We start from the raw sequence: 26,467 nt of genomic DNA, 5'->3' as shown, positions 1-26,467 counted from the left end.
CCGCACCTAGCCACCAACAGCCAGCGGCGAACGTCCCCACTCCCCCCCACCCCCACACCCATCGCCGCCGGCGACGTCCCCTGCACCGGCGCCATGCTCCGCCTCCGAAGCTGCATCCTCACCCATCTCCCCTCTTCGCCCGCCACCCATCCCGTCCCCTATCTACACCGCCTCCTCTCCGCCGCCGCGCCCGCCGTCTCCCCAGGCCCCCGATTCGCCGTCGAGGACTACCTCGTCGACACCTGCGGCCTCACCCGAGCGCAGGCCCTCAAGGCCTCCACCAAGCTCTCCCACCTCAAATCCCCCACGAACCCCGACGCCGTGCTCGCCTTCCTCGCCGGCCTCGGCCTATCCAGCGCCGACGTCGCCGCACTCGTGGCCCGCGACCCGAAGTTTCTCTGCGCCGGCGTCGAGAGAACCCTGTCTCCCATCCTCGCCGGGCTCACCGGCCTCGGCCTATCGCGCTCTGAGATCGCGCGCGTCGCCTCGCTCGCACCCCGCAGCTTCCGCTCCAGATCTGTCGTTTCCGGGCTGGAGTACTACCTCCCCCTCTTTAGCTCCTCCGAGAGCCTTCTCCGGGGGCTCAAGAAATACAAGTACTTCCTCAGTTCTGATCCAGAGAGGGTGGTCAAGCCCAATATTGAGTTACTGCGGGAGTGCGGGCTAGGCACTTCCGATATTGCGAAGCTCTGCCTCGCTGTGCCATGGCTGCTCAGCGCCAAGCCGGAGCGCGTCCAGGTGATGCTGGCGTGCGTGGAACGTCTCGGTGTGCCCCGTCGATCGGGGATGTTCAGGCACGCGTTGAAGGCTGTTGAATCCCTTAGTGAGGAGAAGCTCGCTGCCAAAGTGGAGTACTTAAGGAACACGTTCAGGTGGTCGGATGCTGAGGTGGGCATTGCTCTTCGTAAGGCCCCACTGATGCTGACCAAATCCAATCAGACACTGCAGAGCAAGTCGGAGTTTCTTATCTCTGAGATGGGGTTGGAACCGGCGTACCTTGCTCATTGCCCGGTAATGCTCTGCCTTAGCCTGGAGGGCCGAGTCAAGCCACGGTGCTATGTTATAAAGTTTCTTAAGGCAAATGGATTGCTAGATCGCCACTGGACCTACGGGACAATTGTCAGGGTGTCCGAGATGGTATTTGTGGAGACGTTCATATGCCCTCACAAGGAAGCTGCACCGAACCTTGCTGAAGATTATGATGCCGCATGCAGAGGGGAAATGCCGACTAATTTCAGATTTACATGGACCAAGAACAGGCTATGAGAATTGGTAGCTGCATATGGCGCGAAAAAGTTTTCACTCTGCGTGGTAATCTGGTAAATTATGTTTCTTTGCTCTTTGCCTAACTGGATATCTGTTGATTCCTTAAGCCCCACGAGTTGATGCCATTTGATAGAGAAGAAAGCATTGCCTGCAATCTCTCAAGATAAGAAGTCCAGGAATTATTTATGGTTCCCTCTTCTGTTTAAGATGACGGAAATGGATGTCTGGGTGGAACCAATTTTCTGTTGAAACCAGGACCCTGAAAACCAGAAAGCAAAAGAACTATCCTGCATTGTTGTGATATGCTTTCACGCCGAATTTTGTTTAGCATGTTCCTTTTTCAGTTCGTCGTCTTTTTTGCCAAAATTGTTCAGTGTATAGTATTTAAATTATGCTTCTAGAAGATATATTTCTACCAGGTCTATGTTTATTGCCTGCCTTCTGATTTCTTTCCTTGTATTCTTCAAATTCCTCAATCCTGTAGTTGACCATACTTTTGCTGGGAATGTTCAAATATTGAACTAACCTATTTGGCTCTAAAGTATGATTAACAACTGATTTTTTTATCATTTATATCTGCCCTTAATCTTCAGAATTAAATCAGTGGAGATGGCATTAATTAGTCTTATAATATCTATCTACTAGTCTTGAATTAATCTTATCATATCTACTGCAAAACTGTCAGTTCACAAAATGAATTTCATCAAGTTACGAATTTCAGACCAAATTGTTGCTTTCAGCTAAGCTGCAAGTCTTTGTACAAACTATCACCTTAGGCTTGTTGTCCATCCTAGCATAAGTGGCAAATTGATGTGTCTACTGATGGAATTCTTCGTTTTGATTGTGTTTAATGATGCAAGATGGGTATCTGGTCTACTGTTCAAAATCATGAGATGTCATTCTTTTGAAATCAATGAGTCAAAGTTCTCCCCTGTTAAAACGCATGAAAGATGTATTGGAGCTAAGACAGTACGAGATCAGGCCATTCAGCAAGTGAATTGAGAGTATCAGTGAGCTATTCTCTGTACTTTTCAAGTACAATAATCTGCTTCAGCTGGTTTTCAACTACAAATATTGGGCTACTTTGTTGGTGAGCCTATCCTGCAGTTTAGGTTTGTCAAGCATCAGCCGCCAATGGAAGCCACTCTGATTTTGAAGTAACATAATCTGCTTCAGGTGGTTTTCAACTATATTTGACCTTATGCAATGTAGGATAGGCTCACCAACAGGATAGGCTCATTTTGTTTGTGAGCCTACCATGCAATGTAGGTTTATTTGTCATTGGCGAAGTGTTTTTGTGCCTCTTGCTGCAGAAGGAACCTGTGAAACTTCCTAGCTGTATATTTATTTGCAGTTGACACAACTGACAACAGAAATATAGAAGCAATAAATGGATCTGCCCCAGTGAGCTATGCTGCTTTTTGAACAAGTATAGATGTGCAAATCAAGATAATTTTTACCTATCCATTTTGTTGTGTTAAAATAGTCATACTGTAGTTCTTAGTACTGTTTATGCCATTTAGTTTAGAGTTACGCACATTAGTTTTATTGATTAATAGCCTGATCAGTGAGCTCTTTTTAAATTCTAATTGTTTGCGGTTCTTATTAAATTCTGCATCCATGATATAGATGCCTATTGTTGTGAACTCTTTTGCAAGCTCTTTCAAAATTCTAATTGTTTGCGGTTCTTATTAGTCTGTCATGAAAATTTAATTGTTTCTTATGTTCAGCTGTGCCTGACCCAGCAAGTGGCGAATCGGAGCTCTATGGAATTCTTACTTACATCAAGTATGAAATGATCTGGATTTTGCAACCCTAAGCTCAGCAAGAGGTGCTGAAAGGATAATGTCTTTGATTGGCTTAAGACTGCTCATATCTGTAACATAGATATTTGGTGAGGTATGAAGCGTAGGATGAAATATATGAACTGCCAAAATCTAAACCCTGGACAATATATCTTGGCTTCCATTGGGTTTGATGTACATCGGTAAATGGCTATGTGTCTGCGTCAACTCTCCAAAGAATGCATCACTTGGTATTTCCAAAACTTCCGGTGCTGAAATTGCCTTTTGTATTTCCTTTGCATCCATAGATTAGATATCTACCTTAGATGTTCAGTGTTAAGTTCTGAAAAGCTTCACATCAGTATATCTTGGCTTCCATTGGGTTTGATGCCCATTCCGTAGTTGTTTAAGTAACCTTAGCAAGACAATGCCATTAAAAAAAATCATCTGATTCTTGGGAATAATTTCATCATATGATTCAAATATCTGATTATGCTTCTAAGCTAAATACTCAAAAGTATGGCCCTATGGATAGTGTTCATGTTTTCCACGTAACACAGCCCTACTTCTATCTTCATGCTATCCATAGTCATGTTGTGCATGGCCCTGTAAATAGTTTCTGTTACTACTATTTTGCTTCAAGTATCATAGCTGCCATATGCACATACTACTCAGACAGGCTCTATAAGTATATTTTTACTTACTGTTATCCTTTGTGTATTAACATGATCAATGCATAGTATATGTACCCTTCTATAAGTATTTTTCCTTCGGAGCTAATGATATCTCTGTGCTTTTGTATGTGTGTTTGCCAATGCCATGGCTGAATTATTATTTTTTGTGTGTAGACTGAAAACTGTAGGGGCTACTTACCTGACACTAAATATTTGCAACCCACCTAAATATTTAAGCAATTTTACGTGTCTTCCAATAAACCTGCACAGCATGATTGCACATCGCCTGGCAGATTTCTCCTCCATTGTCATGATGATCTAGCAGCATGTTTGGAGAGAAAGAAATGACAGGATCTTCGATCTGAAGGCAGTGAACTTAATGGCAATCTGTGATCGCATCTCAGAGGAGATATACACATACACCTGCATTTGGCTAAGGTACCCCCTTCCCCCTCTCTTCTTGGTAACAATGATACGTAAAACTGCGCTGTATGTCTGTGTAAAGTAGGACTATGCACTCTATAGTCTATACATATTGATACTTATGCATACTGTCAGCCATATAGGCTGTAGAGAAGGACGGTTCTGCCCACTCATGATATTTTTTAATAAAACGATTCCTTCAAAATCCATGGGTTATCTCACCGAGCTTCTCCTAATTTTGGCCTTATGTTAATCCCTAGATTGCAGTGCTATTCTCTGGACCATCTTTATTTGAATCCTTCATCTTTGTGTTGTTGTACCTTGTCAAGACTTGATTCCATCCCAATTCTTTCCACCTAGTTACAAGGTCCTGGTTCTTTGTGTTGCCCGAGGAGGGCCAAGGATTCTCTCATGTGAGCAGATGCTGAAAGGCAACTGACGAAATTGCCCTGAAAAATTTCCTATGGAATTAACCCCTATTTTGCAGTGGTATTTATATTGGACCTCGTTAGCTCACAAACATACGTCAGGAAAGATGGCAAAAGCGAACGTTTTGCCTGATAGATTTAGTGCTAGGGGGGCAGCAACTTTAGTTGAAGAGGAGGGGGGGGGGGGTGCCTGACAGGTTTACTTTTGAAGCCATTTTTTTCCAGAAAAATTGTCATCGCTCGATCAGGATCTAAGGCATGTGGCTTGTGGGTGCTTTCGCTGGGAACTCCCCCAGTGGGCGTTTGCCCAATAGCATTATTTCAAATGTTGGCTAATAATGATCAGACTAAATACAAGTGGTGGTGGCCGAGGATTTAAGGTGAGGCAGCCCGTCTTTTTCCAGTAGTTGCATTGCTTCCAGCATGGAAGGTCGCTCTGCACCGTTGGGGAGGGAACACCAAAGGCCCATGACAAGTACACGCTGCATCTACTCCATATCAAAGTCGCCTCCCAACCTCTCATCAGCAGCGGCCTCCACCATCTTCATATGCTCCCCATGGAAGTTGCCTCCCAAACTCTCATCGAGCATGGGACCGCTTCTTTTATAGAGATCCCATACTTCCTTCTTGGAGTTGCGCCACCCGCACGCGATCTCCAGTAGAATGAGCCCGAAGCTATAGACATCGGTGCTCCTGTTGAACTTGACATCACCTTATATTTTTAACTTGGGATCCATGTACGCATCGGTCCCTACGTGGTAGTCACCAGTGAGGAGTTGTTTTTGTTGCCAATCCTTGGTAGCCCGAAGTCGGCGAGCTTGGCATTGTGATCATCATCCAGGAGTGTATGTTGCCTGGCTTGATATCTCTATGTAGGATGTACGACACACTCGTGGTGGAGGTAGACAAGAGTCGATCCTATCCGCTTCACTATTTTGTACCTGGTTGGCCATCGCAGAACTGCCGTGTCCTTGTCATGTAGGTGATGTTCGAGATCACCCTAAGGCATCAGTTTGTAGACAAGGAAGAGCCTATGATCATCCAGCTGCTTCAGGCTGCATCACCAGCACATCAAGTGCCATCTGCTTCTGCCACACCAGCCTTGCAACCTGACCAGATTCTTGTGCTTGGTGTTGCTAATGGTGTTGACTTCTGTGAGGAAGTCCTTGGCTCCTCCTAGCCTGGACCCCTTCAAGAGCTCCTTGACAGCAACTTGCTACTATCCTCCATAATGATCGACCTTGAGGCCTGTTTCCCAGTACACCGCGGCAAAGCCGCCCCTCTCCGAGCTTCCTCTCCATGGAGAAGTTGTTTGTTGGGCGAGCCAAGTCCCGGTACCGGAATTGCTTAGGGCTAGCCCTCGAAACCATGAGGGAATTACGCCTTCGTCTCCACATAAACCATCATAGAATGAACGAATCCGAGCAGGAACACGGAAGCTCCTCCAGCAATCGCTGCTGCAGTTAGACCCGTAGCGGATAACACACACTTGGAATTTGAAATAACCTCCTAAATCTTTGTGCAAGGTTGTCAAAAGTTACTGCTCTACTCAAGATGAGCACATACATATCGATATTGGTAGTTGTTCTTTGGGAGCAAGCGTGAAGTTGAAGGACCATGACAATATCTCATGGAGCTCCACACCTATGCTAGTGGCTGCAGAGAACCCTACTGCCACATCTGGTGGGAGTAACGTTTTCAGGTGGGGCAACTGCGAGCTTGTTAGACAGATAGATAGAGTAGAGATAGAATTCAATTAAACAGTTTTGATCTCCTCTCGATCTCCCATGTATCTGGACGCATCCTAGCGATCGTCCTCAACTTGTATGCCATGGCTGGCTGATCGCCTCAGTCTATAAATACCCGCGGCCTGCTACGGCAGGAGATATGCTTCCCATAATATTTACATGGTACCAGAGCTGCTTCCTCATAAGATCATAAATCACATCTAGCCAAGCTCTTGAGAAAAATCATGACCGGCACCACCGCCTTCGCGTTCACCAGCACCATGAGTGCCCTGACCTCCCAACCTTCATCTGCCACCTTTGCTCTCTTCTCCAGCACCAACGCCGTGTCCCTCGGTCCACCACCGTAAGAGAAGTTCACGAGGACAAACTTCCTCTTATGGAAGGCCATCGTGCTGCCCCATATTAAGGGCGCACAGATGGACCACTTCCTCAACGCAACAAGCCGAGCGTCGTTACCATCACCGTCACCACCGACGGGAAGGAAGAGCAGGTCGTCAACTATGCGCGCGCGATCTGGTACGCTCAGCAGCAACATGTACAAGGCTATCTAATGGGTTCTCTGTCCCGTGAAGTGCTTGCATAGGTCGTCACGTTGCAGACTTAGGCCGAGGTGTGGAGCGCCATCCATGCCACGTTCGCTGCCCAGACGCTAGCCCAGTCCGTGAACACCAGGATCGCGCTTGTCAACCTTCAGAAGGGTAACTCTAGCATGACGGAGTACCTCACCCAAATCAAGGTGCTCTCTGATGAGATCACTCTCGCTGGTGCGCCCCTCTCCAACTAGGAGATCATCTCCTATGTCCGCTCATGTCTGGACCTTGAGTACAACTCTGTGGTCTCAGCCCTCGCCCGCGTCGAGCTTGTCACGCCCCTGGAGCTTTACAGAGCTTTGAGGCACAACTCAACCTTTCCCAAGGGACGCACGTACAACAGTCTTCTGCCAACGCCGCGGCTCGTGGCCGTGGCAGTGGCAGCCCAGGCTGTGGTCACCAAGGACATGGCTGTAATAGCGGCGTGCATGGGTGTGGCAACAACACACGCCCGGCTAGAATCAGGAACACATCATCCTCCTGCACCGGTAGACCACGTTGCCAACTATGCAAGAAGCCAAGCCATGAGGTAACTGAGTGTTGGCACCGTTTGATGAAAATTATTTTCCCGACGAACCCCATGTAGCCGCTTTTCTCTAGGAACAAGGAAACACGATGTGGTATGTTGACTCCGGGGTGACCGACCACATCACTGGTGAGCTTGAGAAGCTTGCCATCCGCGAGAAGTATTTTAGCAACAACCAAGTACACACCGCCGCAAGCGGTGGAGGTATGAACATTCATCACATTGGTCAAGCCTCAATTAATGCCCTATTTCTAAACGTGATCTTCCATTAAAAGATGTTCTCCACGTTCCACAAGCCAACAAAAATCTTGCTTCTATGTCTCGCTTATCAGTCGATAACAATGTATTCTTTGAAACTCATCCTAAATATTTTCTTTTAAAGGATCGGGCAACAAGGGAACTCGATCGCGGTAGATGCATCGAAGGACTTTACCCCATCACATGAGGAGCATTTAGTCGAAAGCGTTGTCTTCAAGCCTACTGCGTCGTCAAGCCCTCCTTGGTAAGATGGCATTAAAGAATTGGTGACTCTTGGCACACTGACAAGCATCACAAACAGACTCTTTATTTTCACTATCTGAAAATGGAAGATTGCCTTGATTGACTACTTGCTCAACTATGATTGATGATAGATGTCCTACTCTTTGATGCCATCTTGCCAAGGAGGGCTTGACGACGACGCTTTTGATGACTAAATGCTCCTGATGTGATGGGGGTAAGGTCCTTCGATGCATCTACTGCGATGGAGGAGTTTCCTGTTGCCTGATCCTTTATAAAAATAATACTTAGTATGAGTTTCAAAGAATACATTGTTATGGGTTGTTAAGCAAGACATAGAAGCAAGATTCTTATTGGCTTGTGGAACGTGGAGAACATCTTTTAATGGAACATCAATTGGGGAACTAATTGAGGCTTGACCAATGTCATGGATGTTCATACGTCCACCACTTGCGGCGGTGTGTACTTGGTTGTTGCCGAAATACTTCTCGCAGATGGCAAGCTTCTCAAGCCCAGAGTTAGCATACGACACCATGTTTCCTTCTCCTTGTTCCCGGAGAGCAGTAGCCACATGGCGTTCGCCAAGAAGATAATTTTCATAAAAACGGTGCCAACACTCAGTTACCTCATGGTCTGTCTTCATGCATAGTTGGCAGAGTGGTCTGCCAGTGGAGGATGATGATGCGTTCTGACTGCAGTTGTTGCCGCCAGGGCGTGAGCTGTTTTTGTTGCCGGTCACGTCTAGGCTATTTTAGCCATCGAAGTGCAGTCTACCGACCAGCATCCGGGTGACGTTAAAATTGATGGATGCCGTCATGGTCCCATCCAGGCTGAAGCTGGGTAGGCTTGTCGTGTTAACCGAGTGTCTGAAGGAGCTGAGGTCAATGCCGATGTTGTCCAAGGTTTCCTTGGGATCGAAGGTGTTGTTGTACGTGTCAAACTCCATGGCGACGAATTGGTACGGGTCGTAGGTGATGCTCTCTGTCTTGTTTGTGAGGCCGAAGGCATCACCGGCCGAGTCTGGCGTTAGCGCCGATGGCTAGCCGATGAGGAAGAAGGCCATGGCATCCCCTTTGGGGTATCCATGCATGAGCTTTTTTGAAACAGAGACATAAGATTTGCCTCATCTATTAATTAAGGAGAGAATAGAGTTAGTTTGTTTTACAACCGACTCTCATACAACACATGGTGATTACTCTCGCGCTATAAGTGCCTAGCTTCTTAGCACCCGGGGTGCTCCAAAGATTGGCTTCGGCTAAAATGGTGTTTAGCAAGATCACCGGCGGTGCACTCTTGTTACAGAAGACGCGGGAGTTTGTCTTCCAAATTGTCCAAGATACAAGCATGGTGAGAGAATTCATGGCCATCTAGCTGGGATGTTCAACTCGGTCCTATTAGCCCACCAAGACTTGATGGAATCCTCCAAGTGCCAAGTAGAAGTGTACATGTGGTCGAGACCAAGCTTCTCGATGACCAAGTTCCATAGCTAAATTGTAAAACGTCACTTGAAGAAGAGATGTGCTCTAGCTTCACGCTCCCTCTTGCAAAGAGGACAAAGGCCACAGTTTGGCCAGCCTTGCTTGGCCAATCTATGGGTGGTCCAAATTCGGCCTTGTATGGCTAACCAAGCGAAGAACTTGACTTTTAGCGGAGCCCAAACTTTCCAAACCATTTGTTCCATAGGGGAGAGGGTCATACCAAAGAATTACGCCTTGTAGGTGGAAGCCGCTGAGTAGAGCCCATCTGTCGAGTGTTTCCACACGATGTCGTCCTTGGTATGCTCATCAAGATGGAAGTCATGCACAAGCATCCAAATTGTGAAGAACTCCCTTATGTGGTCAACGGAAACAATTGTGGATGGTTCAATCTTTTAAATCCAAGCATTCTCCTTGAGGGCCTCACATAACTTCCAATCTTTTCTCGTTGATGCCTTGAAAATGAGAGGGTCAATCTCTTTTGGTTTTCGTCCAAGGTGCCATGGTGAGTCCCAGAACGGTGTTTTTGTGCCATTCTCCACTGTGATGGTAGTGGAGGCATAGAAGAAATCAAGGTCATCCTCATCATAAGGGTTTCCCATACCAACCCGCAAGTTCCCCGACTCCTTCCATTCTAACCATGACCAACGCAACCTCAAGGCCCTAGTGATTTGGTCGGTGTTTGAGCACCTTAAAGCCTCCATATTCGAGTGGCGATGTGCAGAAAAGCACGATGATCCAATTCCGAACCTTGGTCGGGAAGCCTTTCCTTTGTAGAAGATCAAGGATGTACTCTCACTTAACCGAATAAGAGGCCTTGCGAATGTCAAGCTTGAAGAGTAGGGTGGGGGTCCTGCACTTGTGCAACCGGTGGGCAAAGTTCGGACGTACATAAAGTTATCGTGAATCCTTCCCCTCTTGATGAATGCACTTTGCGCGTTGGAGACCAGGGCATCCATGCGGGGGCCAATGCTGATGGATAGCACCTTCGCAATAATATCGATAGCATGGATGAGACTAATAGTTTTGTCGTTGGAGATGCCCTCCGCACCCTCTTTGGGCAAAAGCACCACATTTGCGGAGTTGAGCCAATGGAAATTTGCCGAATGTAGGGACTCAAAGATGTGCATGACCCTCGTAATGCATCTTTGATGGTGTCCCAGCATTTCTTGAAGAAGATGCCCGTGAAGTCATCCGGTCTGGGTATGCCTGTGAAGCCATCCATGCATGAGCTCACCACCTCATGGGTGGTGTTGTCATACAACGGCAACGGGGGCCCGTACGACATTAAGTCGCGGTCGCCGGTAGTCACTGCTGCAAGGAGTTGCCTGCAAGGTTGACCAAGCTGCCGTTCACGGCCGCGTCACGCGAGAAATTGAGGTATTTTGTGTCGCATGAGGATGAGTTGGCGAAGTTGAAGCTAAAGGAGATGGGTGGCGGCGTTGCGGCGGCGACATGTCAAGGAGCATCGAGCAGCGAGGAGGAGGAAGCAGCCGGCGTAGAGGATGATGATGAGAAGAAGCTGCTACTGGGGCGCTCCATTGCTTGCAGGAAACATGGCTCTGTCTGTCTAGCTAGCGCTGGGGTGTTGTGAGCTCATATATATATATATATATATACTACCATAGCTTGCCACATAACTTGTTTAGGCTCACTAAACTTTTAACGGTTTAAAAGTTATCAAAAAATATGAAATAAATATGGGAGCATCTCTCTAATGTAATAAGATGATCCAACAGAGGGATTGTGGAAATATGCATTTATGTGTCCTCTGCAAAAATAACAAGCATTTCAGCTCACTGTGACATAAATATATACTAAACTATTTGTTTTTTTGTCCAGGACACATACAGTCGTATTTTTATAATCCCTCCATTGGATCTTGTTATATTATAGATGTGATGTTTCAGTGTTTTTTTTCAGGATTTTTGAGAATATTTGCACCGTTGAAACCCTTAACTAGTTCTGTGGCAAGCTATTGTAGAAAATTCTGCTCCGGTTAGCTAGACAGACTGAAATATAATACACGACTAAATTACCTTTAGATTAATCACGTGGGTACATGTATCTCATCCGAGTCATGTCTGAATTTAAGTAGGTGGCAAGAATCTTCCTGCCTGTTAGTGAAGGCATTCATGCACTACTGCCATCCTTGTGCTAGCTTTCCAAGTTGTTCTATTCTGAGCCTCCACTTAATTGTACCAGTTCCAGTTGCTAACTTTGCTATATGATAGTCTGAAAGATGGAAACCAGGGTGCAAGTCTGTGGGCAGTGGGCCGGGCACACGAGCACCAGCTGCTATTTCTTGTGGACTGCTTTAGTAGCCGCATGTTCCTGATATGAACTTTATGTAATATCAGGTAATTAACAGGACCTTGGCCTTCAATTATTTTATGCAAATTTGGTTGCCCTCCAATCTTGACTGAAGTTTCCTCGGGGTGGTTGTGATGCCATTGACGTTGACGGGCGGGTTTGCGTAGTTCCCACCTTTAGGGCTCCGTTGGTTCACAAGATAGGAAAAATGTGCAAAATGTAGGAATATGATAGAATGTATGTGTAGAACAGAGGATTGAACAGTATAAGAACTCTATATTTGGCCTGTGTTGAGGAGCCTGTCATGCAGCAGTGTAGGTTTCGTAGGCATTGGAAGAGTACTTTTCCTGCCTGTTGTCGCCCAAGGAATCTCTGAAAGTTCCTATCTGTATATTTGTTTCCACCTGACACGGCTGAGAACAGAAAAACGGAAGCAAAAAAAACTGCCCCGGTTAGCTATGATGTTTTTTAACAAGTATACATGTAGAAATCAAAATAATTTAGCTATCTTTTTCTTTTGTTAAAATAGCTATACAGTAGTTTTTGGTGCTATTTCTGTCATAGCACTTGCCTGAAATCTTTGGTGTATTTGCAAGCACCAGCAGTGACTATAACATGGACGAAACTTAGGCACCATTCATCGTTCCTTTTGTAAAAAAAATGCATCTAGAAATTTGTTGTAAAAAAAAAACCGATTTGGAACTTTTTTTTTTGCTATGCATGATTCAGAGCTTGTCAGCTTAGAGCTTGATAATGTGATATCATCAAATCATCCAACGGATAATGGAAACTATTTCGGTGGCGGTAATGGCCTCCAGTAGTTTTCTATGGAACCATACCATTCTGTAAACTGAGAATGCTTATAAGCTAGATATTCAAATTACAGTCCTATGAGTAGTTTTTGTTGGCTGGGAACAGTTTTCATGTTTTCCACGCAACAGACTCCTAGTTTTATCTTCATGCTATATGTAAGCTACACCTTGGTCGAATTGGTTTCAACAGTGGAAATATTAGCATTTTTTTATGGTAGGAGATTGGTTTCAAAGGATGGCAATTGACTCTTTTCCACGAACACTAACAACGGGAAGATCTTCCTATGTATCTTAGCAGCGACTGTTAATCCCTATACTTTGCTTTTGCTGAAGGTACTAGACTGGATGTTGATAACATTTGCTTTTGAAACATTCATACGGTGAGCCACAGAGGGTAGGTCTGCTCACTATGACATAGTCATAAACAAAATCCCATCAAAACCCATGGACTAACTCACCGAGCTTCTAGTTATAGCTTTGTGGTAATCCCCAAGAGTGCACTGCTATTCTCTGGATCATCTTTGCTTGAACCCTTCACTTTTGTGTCTGTTGTACCTTGTCAATACTTGATTCCATCCTGGTTCGCTTCCACTCACAGGGTGAAACTTCAGGTGACAAGGCTGGCGAATCATCACTCTGTTCAAATATCGGCATGATGAGGACGACGGGAACATCCTCTGCTGCAAAAGTTTGACGAATCAATCCCGTGCCCCACGTTTCAGTCACTGTCTCCATGAGCATGGCTACTTGCCAACTTCAGTAGGGGGATTGGCACTGGCATGACTACTTGACTGTCGGGTAACACCCTCCAGGCACCCATGGACCAGACCAGGTACGAATCTGAGTTCTGTCTCCTTCAGAAGTTGCACACCTTTCAGAAAACCCCGCTACACTCCACGGCGCTCAACATGAAGGATATTTGAGACTTATGTTTATGTATAGGTTTTTTTTTATACTTCCATGTTGGGATTGGTTCGGCATCGCCCCCAACAGTGCACACCCACTCTTTATGACTAAAAACAATTCTGGGTGCTTGTAGTGCAACAAAAGTACGCTCTACTTACGAAATAGCACCATTTATTTTTCTAAGAAACATGTTGATTTTGCAAGTACGAGATCTTCCACTTATTTGGTTTCATTTTACATTCTATCAGTATATGTGCTGCATATACAGCACTAATTCGCTTTCTCCCGCACCCGTAGGCTGCAGTTAATATGCAATTGCAAATGCCCTGATTTCTTGCTGGGAGTATTTGCCAGATACATAATGTAACAAATACTCCAATCTTCTAAACGCCGCCATTCCAGCCAAGGAATGACCATCCTTTAAACAGAAGAGAAGAGAAGAAAGGAATGACCATCCTTTAAACAGACTGTAAAACAATGTAATGTTGTAGAAATTCGACCCCCCCAAACTAACCCATTGGAGATTACTCCATTTCTTTACTGGTGAAGAATTTTAAAGTGTGCTCTAAATTGTAAATGACCCGACTGGGTAAAACACTAACTTCAAAATATGCAGCATATTCTACCCTTTTTTTTTGGTTGAGAAAACGCAAAAGCCTTGTGTTTCATTCCATTGAGAAGGTAGAAGAGACACAGTACACACACCCAAACGGGCAGGAAAGAAAACGATTACAGAGCTCAACAAGTTATTATGTAACTATGTTTGTGCCAACATTACAAATTATTACGAGACATGGTATACTGGCAGAAAGCTTCAACCTCTCAGTCGTAGAACTGAACAATTTGGCTAGCAACAGAAATAACCTGAAAAAGGAAAACAATCTATTAGGATGGCAAACTTCACCCACAATGATGTTTGAGAATCAATTAGTCTAACCTAGCATCGCATGAAAAACATTGAAAAGAGATCAGTGAGCAGGGGCACAATTCAAAACCTCGTTTATGTCATTGTTTGATACGATATAACTGAAAAGATGGCGACACAATGTTGAACAAAATAAAAGGCGCATTGGATCTTGTTTTCCGCTACATGAAAATGCCAGCTCCAAATTATGAGGCACCGGCCGTGGTTATCACGAGTATCCATCAAAAGAAGAAATAGCCGATTAAATGAAGAACATGCCAGTAGCCAGCAGCATTCCACTAGATAATAGCTTCAGCGTGCAATTATGTCAAGATCCACCACTAAATTATGCCCCTCTTAATTTGTCATTGCTGCCAATAAGTGGAACATGACAATGTGATGGTTCTTCTCGAGGACACCAGACACAATAAAAAAATGTAGCAGACATGAGACGACTTTAGTGTTCTGATCTCTATGCTTCTGGCAGATCTCAAGGCATAGCAGACAGCATCTGGGAGATGTAATGGCATGGTTCTTCATGTCTACCAGTCAGATGCTACAGTACAGCTGTAAGCATACCTTCTGTATAAATAGGCGTCAGCAGAACGGTAGAAACATCAAGCTAGAAGCTCTTCTTTTCTGCTCCTCCTCTCCTCAACCACAATATAGAGAAAAGCTTCAAGATCAGACATGGCTTTCCACCTAAGATCGATAAGTTTGCCTTCTAGGCCTCATGCCACCGAGACTGAGATTGAAGAAGAGATGTTGAGCCTAGAGGCAAGCATCTCTTCCTCCACGACCATCGGCACGATGTGTGAGGGTCTGAGGAGGCTTGGAGACATCTACAATGGTGTTGAAGAGATCATCTGCCTACCAAGCAGCCAAGTCTGCCCCTACCATCAGAGGATGGTGTTGGATGGAGAAATGGAAGGTTCTCTCGAACTGCTAGATCTCTGTGGTGCCATGCAAGAGATCTTCGCCGAGATGAAGGCCATCATCCAAGAGCTGCAAGTGGCTCTAAGGAAAGGGGATGATGCGGCTGCTCAAGCCAGGATCCAATCTTACACCCGCTTGACGAAGAAGGCCAAGAATCATTTCAACAAGACCGCGAAGAAGACTTCTGTAGATTGCAGGATGGTCATGCTCTTGGCCAAGGCCAGGGAGATCTCTGTCTCTCTGCTGGAGTCCACATTCCGTCTCTTGTCAAAGCAAATTGAAATGCCTAAACAGTCTCTTGTTTCCAAGGCATTTCACAAAAAGAAGTCAGTTGTTTGCAAGGAGCAACTGTTGGGGTTAGAGTGCAGTATTGGAGATCTTGAGATCGGAGCAGGACATCTTTTCAGGAAATTAGTCCAGAGCAGAGTTTCTCTACTCAACATCCTTAGCTCATAGATACTCCCAAGTCACTCTTGACACCCTTCGATTGGCATCCGCCTTTTAAGGAATAGCTGATCATCATAGAATTCCCCCCTATGTACAGTCCTTAGCTCATAGATACAGTAGAAATGTACATGATACTAGCAAGAGAAACAAAAGTTTTGATCCATTTGAACATTTCATGCTTGAAGATGTGCTTGTGATCCCAGTATACTTAATATTGATAACCTTGGTAAGTGGATCTTGTCCCTTATGCATGAAGCATGCCAGATCAACGTCACAAGGTCCCAACTTGTAGTTTGCAGAATCAATCAGTTTTATTATCCAGATTCTGCAGCAGCACCTCCAGCACCAGCACATGGCTGTGCAGTCTGGCACTGCAATTAAATATATTTCTGGTTTCATAAAACAAAGTCCAAATTAGTGCTCAAATTTTAACATCGTCGACATCTATATCATCTAAGCATTTAAGGTGAAATAATAACAAGACATTTACTGTACAGAATTAACAATAATCTGAGCAAGACCTAATCCAAACTTGCCAGTGTGAAAAGTCTTTGTTCTTCTCCGTATAATAATTCTCGAAACGCAAAGAACAACCAATGCTTTATATGCTTACTTCAAACTTCACCAAAAGTAGAGATGGTAGTGTTTGAGAATCAGTTAGTTTGACCAAGAGGTAATAAGGTTGTACGAAAACATCGGAAAAAATAGGGTGGACACAGGCACATAACAAAAGCTCGTTTCTCGTTAGATATGAAAGGGTGGGTGGCTGAAAGCCTCAAGCTGAAAAAAACAGGGGTAACACGCTGAACCACTAACATGGATCTTGTTTCCATTGGCCTAAACATGCCAGCTCCGATCAGCGAAGCTTTAACTTGTGATTCGCAAGGGTGCCCACCAAAGAAAACACCTGATTAAATACAGGCATTCCACAGCAAAATGCTAGGTTAGCAATCCATTAAATAATGGCTTTGGTAAGCAATTATGCCAAGATCCACCATCAGACTAAATTGGACTGCTGGTTCTTGTTGCCAATTGCTGGAACATAATGATGCAATGGCCCATCTCAAGGACAGTAGACACATAAAACAATGTACTAAACATGAGACGACTTTAGGATTCCAATCTCTATGTTTGTGCTTAAAAAATCTCAAGGCATAGCAGACAACATGTGGGAGATGTAATTGCATGATTCTTCGTGTCTACCAATCAAATGCTACTGCTTCTACATTTCTGTATAAATAGGCCTCAGCAGAGCAGTAGACGCATCAAACAAATAAGTGTTCCTTTCTTCAACTCTTCATCAACCACAATATATACTGAGAAAAGCTTCAAGCTCAGATATGGCTTTCCACCAAAGATCGATAAGTTTGCCTTCTAGGCCTCACGTCAGTGAGACCCAAGTCGAGCAAGAGCTTCACAGCCTAGAAGCAAGCATCTCTTCCTCCAATTCCATCAGCATGATGTGCGATGGTCTCAGGAGTCTTGCAAACATCTATGATGGTCTTGAAGAGATTATTTGCCTACCAAGCCACCATGTTTTCTCCTCCCAGCAGAGGAACATGTTGGATGGAGAAATGGAAGGTTCTCTTGAGCTGCTAGATCTCTGCAGCGTCATGCAAGAGATCTTCGCCGAGATGAAGGCCATCATCCAAGAGCTGCAAGTGGCTCTAAGGAAAGGGGATGATGCAGCTACTCAAGCCAAGATCCAGTCTTACACCCGCTTGGCGAAGAAGGCCAAGAATCATTTCAAGAAGACCGCGAAGAAGACTTCTGTAGATTGCAGGATGGTCATGCTCTTGGCCAAGGCCAGGGAGATCTCTGTCTCTCTGCTGGAGTCCACACTCCGTCTCTTGTCGAAGCAAATTGAAATGCCTAAACAGTCTCTTGTTTCCAAGGCATTTCACAAAAAGAAGTCAGTTTCCTGCAAGGAAGAGCAATTGTCGGAGTTAGAGTGCAGTATCGTAGATCTTGAGATCGGAGCAGGACATCTGTTCAGGAAGTTAGTCCAGAGCAGAGTTTCTCTACTCAACGTCCTTAGCTCATAGATACTCCCAAGTCACTCTTGACGACCTCCAATTGGCATCCGCCTTTTAAGGAATAGCTGATCTTCATGCAATTTTCCCATATGTATACACTATACTGTATAAATGTACATGATACTATAGAAACAGAAAGAGAAACCAAAGTTTTGATCCATCATCCTTGAAGATGTGTTTGTGATCCCAGTATAGCTTATTTTTATGCCCATGGTTATTGGATCTTGTTCCTTATGTATGGAACATGCCAAACCAAAGTCACATGGTTCCAACCTGCATTTAACAGAATCACTCCAACCTGTATTTAACAGAATCATTCAGTTTTATTATCCAGATTCTCCACCACTACCACATGGTTGTGCAGTCTGGCACTACAATTGAATATATTTCTTGTTTCATACAACAGAGTCCGAATTAGTGCACTCAAATTTTAACATCTATGACATCTATATCATTCAAGCATTGAAGGCGACAAAATAACAAAAACATTTACTTTAATACCACAACTTTTTGCATGCTCTACGTATTAACAATAATCCGAGCAAGACCTGATCTAAACTTGCCAGTGCACAAACCCTTTGTTTATTTCAATAAAATGATTGCCAGTGCACAAACCTTTTGTTTGTTTCAATAAAATGATTCTCAATACACAAACAACAATCGATGCTTTACATGCTTATTTCAAACTTTACCAAAAGAAAGAAGATGCTGATTCCGGAGTATCAGTAGTATGACTAAAGAGGTAATAAGATTGTACAAAAAAATTGCAAAAAATAGGGTGGCCACGGGCACACATCAAAAATCTTATTTCAGTAATGGTTAGATATGAAATGGTCATGCTACTCACACGGTTGGTGGCTGGAAGCCTCAATCTGAAAAAATGGGGATAATATGCTGAACCCCTAACATGGATCCACTACCGGAATCAGGGGCTACCATGGCCTAAACATGCCAGCTCCGACCTCGAGGCTTTGACCTGTGATTTGCAAAGGTGCCCACCAAGGAAAACACGTTATTAAATACAGGTATGTCACAGCTAAATGCTAGGTTAGCAACCCATTAAATAATGGCCTGAGCATGCAAGAAAGATCCACCATCAGACGAAACTGCGGTGCTGGTTCTTGCTGCCAATTGTTTGGATAGTAGCACAAAACAATGTACTAAACACGAGACGACTTTAGTGTTGCGATCTCTATGCGTCTGGCAAATCTCAAGGCATAGCAGACAGCATCTGGGAGATGTAATGGCGTGCTTCTTCATGTCTACCAATCAAATGCTACTTCATGTACATTTATGTATAAATAGGCCTGAGCAGAGCAGTAGACACATCAAACCAAGAAGTGTTCTTTTCTGCTCCTCCTCTCTTCAACCACAATACAGAGAAAAGCTTCAAGCTCAGATATGGCTTTCCACCAAAGATCGATAAGTTTGCCTTCTAGGCCTCAAGTCAATGAGACCCAAGTCGAGCAAGAGCTCCACAACCTAGAAGCAAGCATCTCTTCCTCCAATTCCATCAGCACTATGTGCGATGGTCTCAAGAGTCTTGCAAACATCTACGATGGTCTTGAAGAGATTATTTGCCTACCAAGCCACCAAGTTTTCTCCTCCCAGCAGAGGAACATGTTGGATGGAGAAATGGAAGGTTCTCTCGAGCTACTAGATCTCTGCAGCGCCATGCAAGAGATCTTCGCCGAGATGGTGGTCATCATCCAAGAGCTGCAAGTGGCTCTAAGACAAGGAGATGATGCAGCTGCTCAAGCCAAGATCCAGTCTTTTACTCGCTTGGCGAAGAAGGCCAGGAAACATTTCAAGAAGACTGCCAAGAAGGCTGCATCCAACAAGATGGTCATGCTATTGACCAACGCAAGAGAGATCTGCATCTCTCTGCTGGAGTCCACACTCCATCTCTTGTCGAAGCAAATTGAAATGCCGAAGCAGTCTCTTGTCTGCAAGGCATTTTACAAGAAGAAGGCCGTTGTTTGCGAGGAGCAATTGCAGGAGTTAGAGTGCAGCATTGGAGATCTTCAGAATGGAGCAGGAATTCTGTTCAGGAAATTAGTCCAGAACAGAGTTTCTCTATTAAACATTCTTAGCTCATAAATACTCCACATCACTCTATGCCCTGTGATTGGCATCCGTCTTTTTGAGGATGAGCCAATCTTGATATAGTATTCCATGTGTATAGTATACAGTGCAAATGTACAGAAATTATAGAAACAAAGACCAAAGCTTTGATCCATCTCAGATTTTACGATACTGATAATAATCTCCTGGGGCTTTGTGGTGAATATATGCATGACAAAGAAATCTGTATGATGTATATCCATCATGTATTTGTTAGGGTCTGTTAATTAGGTTTGTGTTACAGGTTACATGTTCGTGGTAAATGAAAACAACAATGATGTTAGACCTAGCATAAAACTATTTGGTTATGGGCTGCATTACACCTACCATATGATTCATGATTAACCTTATTTTTTGGATCTCACCTATCATGCATGGGACACGCCAGCTCGAAGCCACATGGTTGATGGTTGTACTTGCACATAAATCAACTAGTCAGATTCACTTCATAGTTGCAAATGCTGCCTTCATATGCCCAATTAATATTTAGGCATATATCTACACATTTATTCTGATGATAAAGCTTGCATTTCTGATAAAATAATAAAACTAGTTATGATGGGTAGGTCAAGTGGAAAAATTGAATCTAAATGTTCTTAATAACGAACGATAATCCACATTCGCAAATGCAAAACAAATAGTATGATGGTATATTCAGCATAAATTTATTTGGTGTTTAATGGGAGATAAATATTGGATTGATCGTTATAGGTTTCTGAGATGGCATGTCTTAATGTTAACACATTAACACCAAAAAATATCTCCTGTAATATGAAATATTTTGCCTGATCAAAGCTTTTGTCCATTGAGTCCTTACACCAGCAAGAGAGCAGGGATAGGATGAAGTCAATGACTCTTTACACCAGCAAGCACCAACCACCCTGGAGGTGCAGATGAGTTTACCACTAACGATTAAGACGCGGCTGTAGCATGCCAGCGGCAAAGCATGAAGAAGACTAGTCATCATGTAACACTGATGCACATGCATGATCAAGCTATCTGAACCCAACACGAAAACTGTTCCTCGTGTGTGAGTTTGTCTCCAATGATTAAGACACTTTCGACAGCCCCATATACTCATTCATTGATGTATGAAACGATAAGATAACAGTAGAGCAGCATAAGCTTGCCTTGAAGATGGGTGACAAACTCTCGGGACTTCGACTGACAGGATTCTGGTTGTCTGTAGGTAGCAAAGATGTGCAAGTGCTTCTACTTCTGAGCTATATATGAGGGTAGCAAAATGTGCGTACTGGGGTAGACACCATCCAAGAGCTGCACTTGGTTCTGAAAAGAGGAGACACTGAAGCTTTCAGGTCAATATTCAGTCATACACGGTACACCCAATCAACAAAGAAAGCACATAAACATTTCAGGTAGATCGGGAAGACGGTTACACCTGTTACTGAGGACCGAAGGGTGATCAGGCTACTTGCAACAGCAAAGAAAATTACAGTCTTGTTGCTTCAAATCTACACTCTGGCTCTTGTCAAAGTAACTTGTCGTCCCAAACATTGGCGGGTGTTCACTTTTCTCAACGCATTCCGTAGCTGAAGAGTAGCAATTGCGGGCACTTGTGTCGGACATTGTTGATCCGGGGAGCGGAGTTGACGTTCTGTTCAAGAAATTGATCCAGAACAGAGTTTTTCTGCTGAATACTCATAGCTTATAGATAAAGGTACATACTCAGATCCAATACCCTGTGGTTGGCATCCGGCGTTTGCAGGATCTATGTATAAAATGGAAAAATTACTCAACTCTGATGCTGTTCAGTTCGTTGGTTTACATACATAGTTCAGACACACTAGCCCGCTAACCCGAAGGCATGAGGTTGTTATGCTTTTTTTTAACTATGAGGTTGTTATGCAATTCACATGAAATGTGCCTCAAACACAAGCTCCTTGTAATAATATACTGGGGTATTGCTCCCTATAATTAATAGAATACCAGTTGCAGAAGCAACTAAAATTTGCATATCAAGCAGATGCCACCAGATAAACATGTCCCTAGAACATCCAAAGCTAAGCCAGCTGTTCCTTTCATCAGCAATCAGCAACCAGCTCCTTATCTCTCGTCGTTTCACTACACTCACCGATCTCATTATCTTGATCTGAAACCAAACTACACGCTCGTGCAGATGAGTTTGCTGCTGATAATTCAGACATGACAGCTAAATTTGCTAAACATGCCACCTCCGACCGTCGAGGCTTTGACCTGTGATTTGCAAATTTGCCCACCAAGGAAAACACCTTATTTAATACAGGTATGTCACAGCTAAATGCTAGGTTAGCAACCCATTAAATAATGGCCTGAGCATGCAAGAAAGATCCACCATCAGACGAAACTGCAAGGGACAGTAGCACAAAACAATGTACTAAACATGAGATGACTTTAGTGCTGCGATCTCTATGCTTCTGGCAGATCTCAAGGCATAGCAGACAGCATCTGGGAGATGTAATGGCATGATTCTTCATGTCTACCAATCAAATGCTACTGTTTGTACATTTATGTATAAATAGGCCTGAGCAGAGCAGTAGACACATCAAACGAAGAAGTGTTCTTTTCTGCTCCTCCTGTCTTCAACCACAATACATACAGAGAAAAGCTTCAAGCTCAGATATGGCTTTCCACCAAAGATCGATAAGTTTGCCTTCTAGGCCTCACATCAGTGAGACCCAAGTTGAGCAAGAACTCCAGAGCCTAGAAGCAAGCATCTCTTCCTCCAATTCCATCAGCACGATGTGCGATGGTCTGAGGAGTCTTGCAAACATCTATGATGGTCTTGAAGAGATTATTTGCCTACCAGGCCACCAAGTTTTCTCCTCCCAGCAGAGGAAGATGTTGGATAGAGAGATGGGATGCTCCGTTGAGCTCTTAGATCTCTGCAGCACCATGCAAGAGACCTTTGCTGAGATGGTGGTCATCATCCAAGAGCTGCAAGTGGCTCTAAGAAAAGGAGATGATGCAGCTGCTCAAGCCAAGATCAAGTCTTTTACTCGCTTGACGAAGAAGGCCAGGAAACACTTCAAGAAAACTGCCAAGAAGGCTGCATCCAACAAGATGGTCATGCTATTGACCAACACAAGAGAGATATGCATCTCTCTGCTGGAGTCCACACTCCATCTCTTGTCGAAGCAAATTGAAATGCCAAAGCAGTCCCTTGTCTGCAAGGCATTTTACAAGAAGAAGGCCGTTGTTTGCGAGGAGGGACAATTGCAGGAGTTAGAGTGCAGCATCGGAGAGCTTCAGGATGGAGCAGGAATTCTGTTCAGGAAATTAGTCCAGAACAGAGTTTCTCTATTAAACATTCTTAGCTCATAAATACTCCACATCACTCTACTCCCTGCGATTGGCATCCGCCTTTTTGAGGATGAGCCGATCTTGATACAGTTTTCCCATGTGTATAGTATACAGTACAAATGTACAGAAATTATAGAAACAAAGACAAGTTGTGATCCTTATCAGATTTTGCGATACTGATAATAATCTCTTGGGGCTTTGTGATGAATATATGCATGACAAAAGGAAATGTGTATGATGTCAATAATTTGTTAGATTCTGTTAATTAGGTTTGTGTTACAAGTTACATTTTCGTGGTAAATGATAACAACAATGATGTTAGGCCTACCATAAAACTAGTAGGGGTTATCGGTTGCATTACACCTACCAGAAGATTCATGATTAGCCTTATTTTGTGGATCTCACTTATCATGCATGGGACACGCCAGGTCGAAGCCACATGGCTCATTGTTCTACTTGCACATAAATCAACTAGCCAGATTCACTTCATACTTGCAAATGCTGGCTTCATATGCTCAATTAATATTTAGGTATGTATCTGAATAAATGTGTAGATACATACCTAAATATAATGGGTAGTTCAAGTGGGAAAATGAAATCTAAATGTTCTTAATAACAACAATAATCCATATTCGAAAATGAAAAAATGAGTATGATGGTATCTTCAGCATAATTTCATTTAGTATTTATAATGGGCGATAAATACTGGATTGAGCATTATAGGTTTCTGAGATGGCATGTCTTAATGTTAACACATCAACACCAAAAGGCATCTCCTGTAAAAGGGAAATATTCTGCCTCATCAAAGCATGGTAGATAGACTTTGGTAATATAGTTTTGGTCTCTTTCTTACCCCCTCTTACATTGTATAGGAGCGCCACAAAGGATGTTAGCAGAACAAGGTAGCACAGCCTGGAACAACATGCTGATTAAATCAGTGATTCCTTACACCAGCAAGCGCCAACCACCCTGGGGGTGCAGATGAGTTTGCCACTAACAATTAAGACACGGATGTAGCATGCCGGCGGCAAAGCATGGAGAGGACAGTCATCATGTAACGCTGATGCACATGCATATGCATGATCAAGCTATCTGGATCCAACACGAAAATTGTTCCTCGTGTGTGAGTTTGTCTCCAATGATCAAGACACATTCGACAGGCCCGTATACTCATTCATAGATGTATGAAACGATAAGATAACAGCAGAGTGGCATAAACTTGCCTTGAAGATGGGTGACAAACTCTGAGGACTTCGACTGACAGGATGCCGGTTGTCTGTAGGTAGCAAAGATGTGCAAGTGCTTCTACTTCTGCACAATATACGAGGGTAGCAAAATGTGCGTGCTGAGGTAGACACCATCCAAGAACTGCACTTGGTTCTGAAAAGAGGAGACACTGCAGCATTCAGGTCAATAATATTCAGTCCTACAAGCTACACCCAATTAGCAAAGAAAGCACATAAACATTTCAGTTGGTTAAATACACCTGTTACTGAGGACTGAGGTGTGATCAGACTACTTGCAGCAGCAAAGAAAATGACAGTCTTGTTGCTTCAAATCTACACCACGGCTCATGTCAAAGGAACTTGTTGTGCTGAACATTGGCGGTCGTTCGCTTCTCTCAGTGCATTCCATAACTGAAGAGGAGCAATTTCCGGCAATTGAGTTGGACAACTGTTGATCCAGGGAGCGGAGTCGGTGTTCTGTTCAGGACATTGCTCCAGTTGCAGTTAGCAGCAGTACGAAGCAACTAAAATTTGCATATCAAGCAGATGCTCACCAGATAAGCATGTCCCTGGAACCTCCAGCGCCAAGTCAACAGTTCCTTCCATCAGCAACCAGCAACCGGCTCCTCATCTCTCGTCGTCTCACCGCACTCATCGATCTCATGATCTTGATCTGAAAATCAACCTACACTAGTTTGCTGCCAACAATCCAGACATGACAGCCTGATCATATGCCCCTTACACTGATCGGGCGTACAAAAAATGCATCAGCTTGTCGGGGAGATGGGTGGCTTATGTGCCGTCAACAAAACTCAGCTCTTCATAATCGACGAGAACCTTGGTGTCTCTAGGGTGAGCCCTTACATGGCCACTGCCTCATTCGTTATATATAGAGCTAGACCATACCGTACTTGTTTGACACCGTTGCAGCGAAGAATCGCTTGTCTGAATCTATTCTCTTCCTTCCATTTCTTGCTAAAAGGAAAGCGCTCGAGCCTGCATTCCGGTCATGGCCAGCCATTCAGTCCCCCGCTCTCATGAAAGTGAAACCAATATATGTCGAAGACGAAGAACAGCTGCATATCCTGAAGGCCGATCGACACATCTCAGAGATCCTGCATTTGGCCAGCAGATGCATGCTTCGTCAGGAATCAGGATTGGGTTCGCTTGCATCCTCAGAGAAAGGTTTCATCTGAGCAACAACTGAAGGATGCCGTACATTATCACTATTTCCACGGAAAAATAAGATTCAAGACAAAATCATCTCGTTCTCTCAGGTTGAGTGGCAGCACATGGTGACATGGATCTGGTCCGAAGCACGGCAGCAGGCAACGCCGGATCGAAACCGAACCAACCTGCGACAACAAAACAAAGAGGGGAGCCACTTTGCAGTGCTCGTCGGGGTTGAAGTAGAGGCGCGTCCGCAGCAGGGAACGGCAACGCGAGCGCCGGCACCCATATACCTCGCCTTCTCCGGCAAAGGCGATGAATCGACAAAGCCTCCGTGAGCAGCAGGTGGGCGCTGGGAGATCGACGGGACGACGGTGGTGCCCGAGGTCCCCTTTTCTCGAGTCGCGTGCGGCGGCGCTGCTAGAGCTAGTACAGTGCCAAGGGCAGAGGGAAGATAGATATGGGAGGCTGACATGTGAGGACGGGAAAGCTAAGGGCCTCATTTAAATGTTTTACTAGCAAACATGCTCGCTCGTGGGTTGCAACCGAGAAAATTCATATGTTCATAGCATTATAAGCACGACTAAAGACCCCTCCACGAATGCACATTATCTATTTGAACATGGTGTCATGTCTGTGTTGTCACTTATCCTCCTTACCGTCTTCATCGACCATGGCCCGCCTTGTGAACCTGAATGGAATGCGGTTGATGTGGTCAATCCCATGATGATGATCTCGACTACTCCACGCGACATTGAATCACGCCATCACAAGTTAATGTCTAATAGTTTTATTACTAATCTCCTCAAGTTGAATGTGACAGCCGCCTTTTCCGAGCTACAGCCTACACCTAGTCTATACTCAAACCCTCATACACCCAC

General features: G+C 44.3%; 2 protein-coding genes and 1 pseudogene across 24 annotated transcripts; 2 read left to right on the top strand and 1 right to left on the bottom strand.

Moving 5' to 3' along the window:
* LOC123143354 (uncharacterized) lies at positions 1 to 26,176 on the top strand. 23 transcript variants are annotated; one of them, XM_044562255.1, is made up of 7 exons: positions 1 to 1,319; positions 2,127 to 2,442; positions 2,997 to 4,162; positions 11,647 to 11,772; positions 13,136 to 13,369; positions 24,063 to 25,268; positions 25,399 to 26,176. In XM_044562255.1, the coding sequence occupies exon 1, from the start codon at positions 94 to 96 to the stop codon at positions 1,264 to 1,266; it is 1,173 nt and encodes a 390-aa protein (XP_044418190.1). In that variant the 5' UTR covers positions 1 to 93; the 3' UTR covers positions 1,267 to 1,319; positions 2,127 to 2,442; positions 2,997 to 4,162; positions 11,647 to 11,772; positions 13,136 to 13,369; positions 24,063 to 25,268; positions 25,399 to 26,176. The 23 variants fall into 23 exon arrangements, with proteins under 23 accessions (XP_044418190.1, XP_044418198.1, XP_044418185.1 ...); XM_044562263.1 differs by lacking the exons at positions 24,063 to 25,268; positions 25,399 to 26,176 and adding an exon at positions 21,080 to 21,740 and having other exon boundaries at positions 2,997 to 3,301; positions 4,018 to 4,162; XM_044562250.1 differs by lacking the exons at positions 24,063 to 25,268; positions 25,399 to 26,176 and adding an exon at positions 21,080 to 21,740 and having other exon boundaries at positions 2,997 to 3,301; positions 3,995 to 4,162; positions 13,149 to 13,369.
* Positions 4,923 to 6,711, bottom strand: LOC123143187 (probable kinase CHARK; annotated as a pseudogene).
* On the top strand, positions 16,634 to 20,005 carry LOC123143357 (uncharacterized). Its single transcript, XM_044562271.1, has one exon. The coding sequence runs from the start codon at positions 17,071 to 17,073 to the stop codon at positions 17,773 to 17,775; it is 705 nt and encodes a 234-aa protein (XP_044418206.1). The 5' UTR covers positions 16,634 to 17,070; the 3' UTR covers positions 17,776 to 20,005.
* Positions 26,177 to 26,467: the final 291 nt, after the last annotated feature.

Source organism: Triticum aestivum, chromosome 6D, assembly GCF_018294505.1.
Source record: "Triticum aestivum cultivar Chinese Spring chromosome 6D, IWGSC CS RefSeq v2.1, whole genome shotgun sequence".
Taxonomy (NCBI): Eukaryota; Viridiplantae; Streptophyta; class Magnoliopsida; order Poales; family Poaceae; genus Triticum; species Triticum aestivum.
Note: the sequence above shows the minus strand (reverse complement) of the source record. Positions and strands in the feature narration are given on the sequence as shown.

Excerpts from the sequence above, each read along its gene's own strand:
- LOC123143354 (XM_044562255.1), top strand. The coding sequence starts at position 94 with ATGCTCCGCCTCCGAAGCTGCATCCTCACCCATCTCCCCTCTTCGCCC.
- LOC123143357 (XM_044562271.1), top strand. The coding sequence starts at position 17,071 with ATGGCTTTCCACCAAAGATCGATAAGTTTGCCTTCTAGGCCTCACGTC.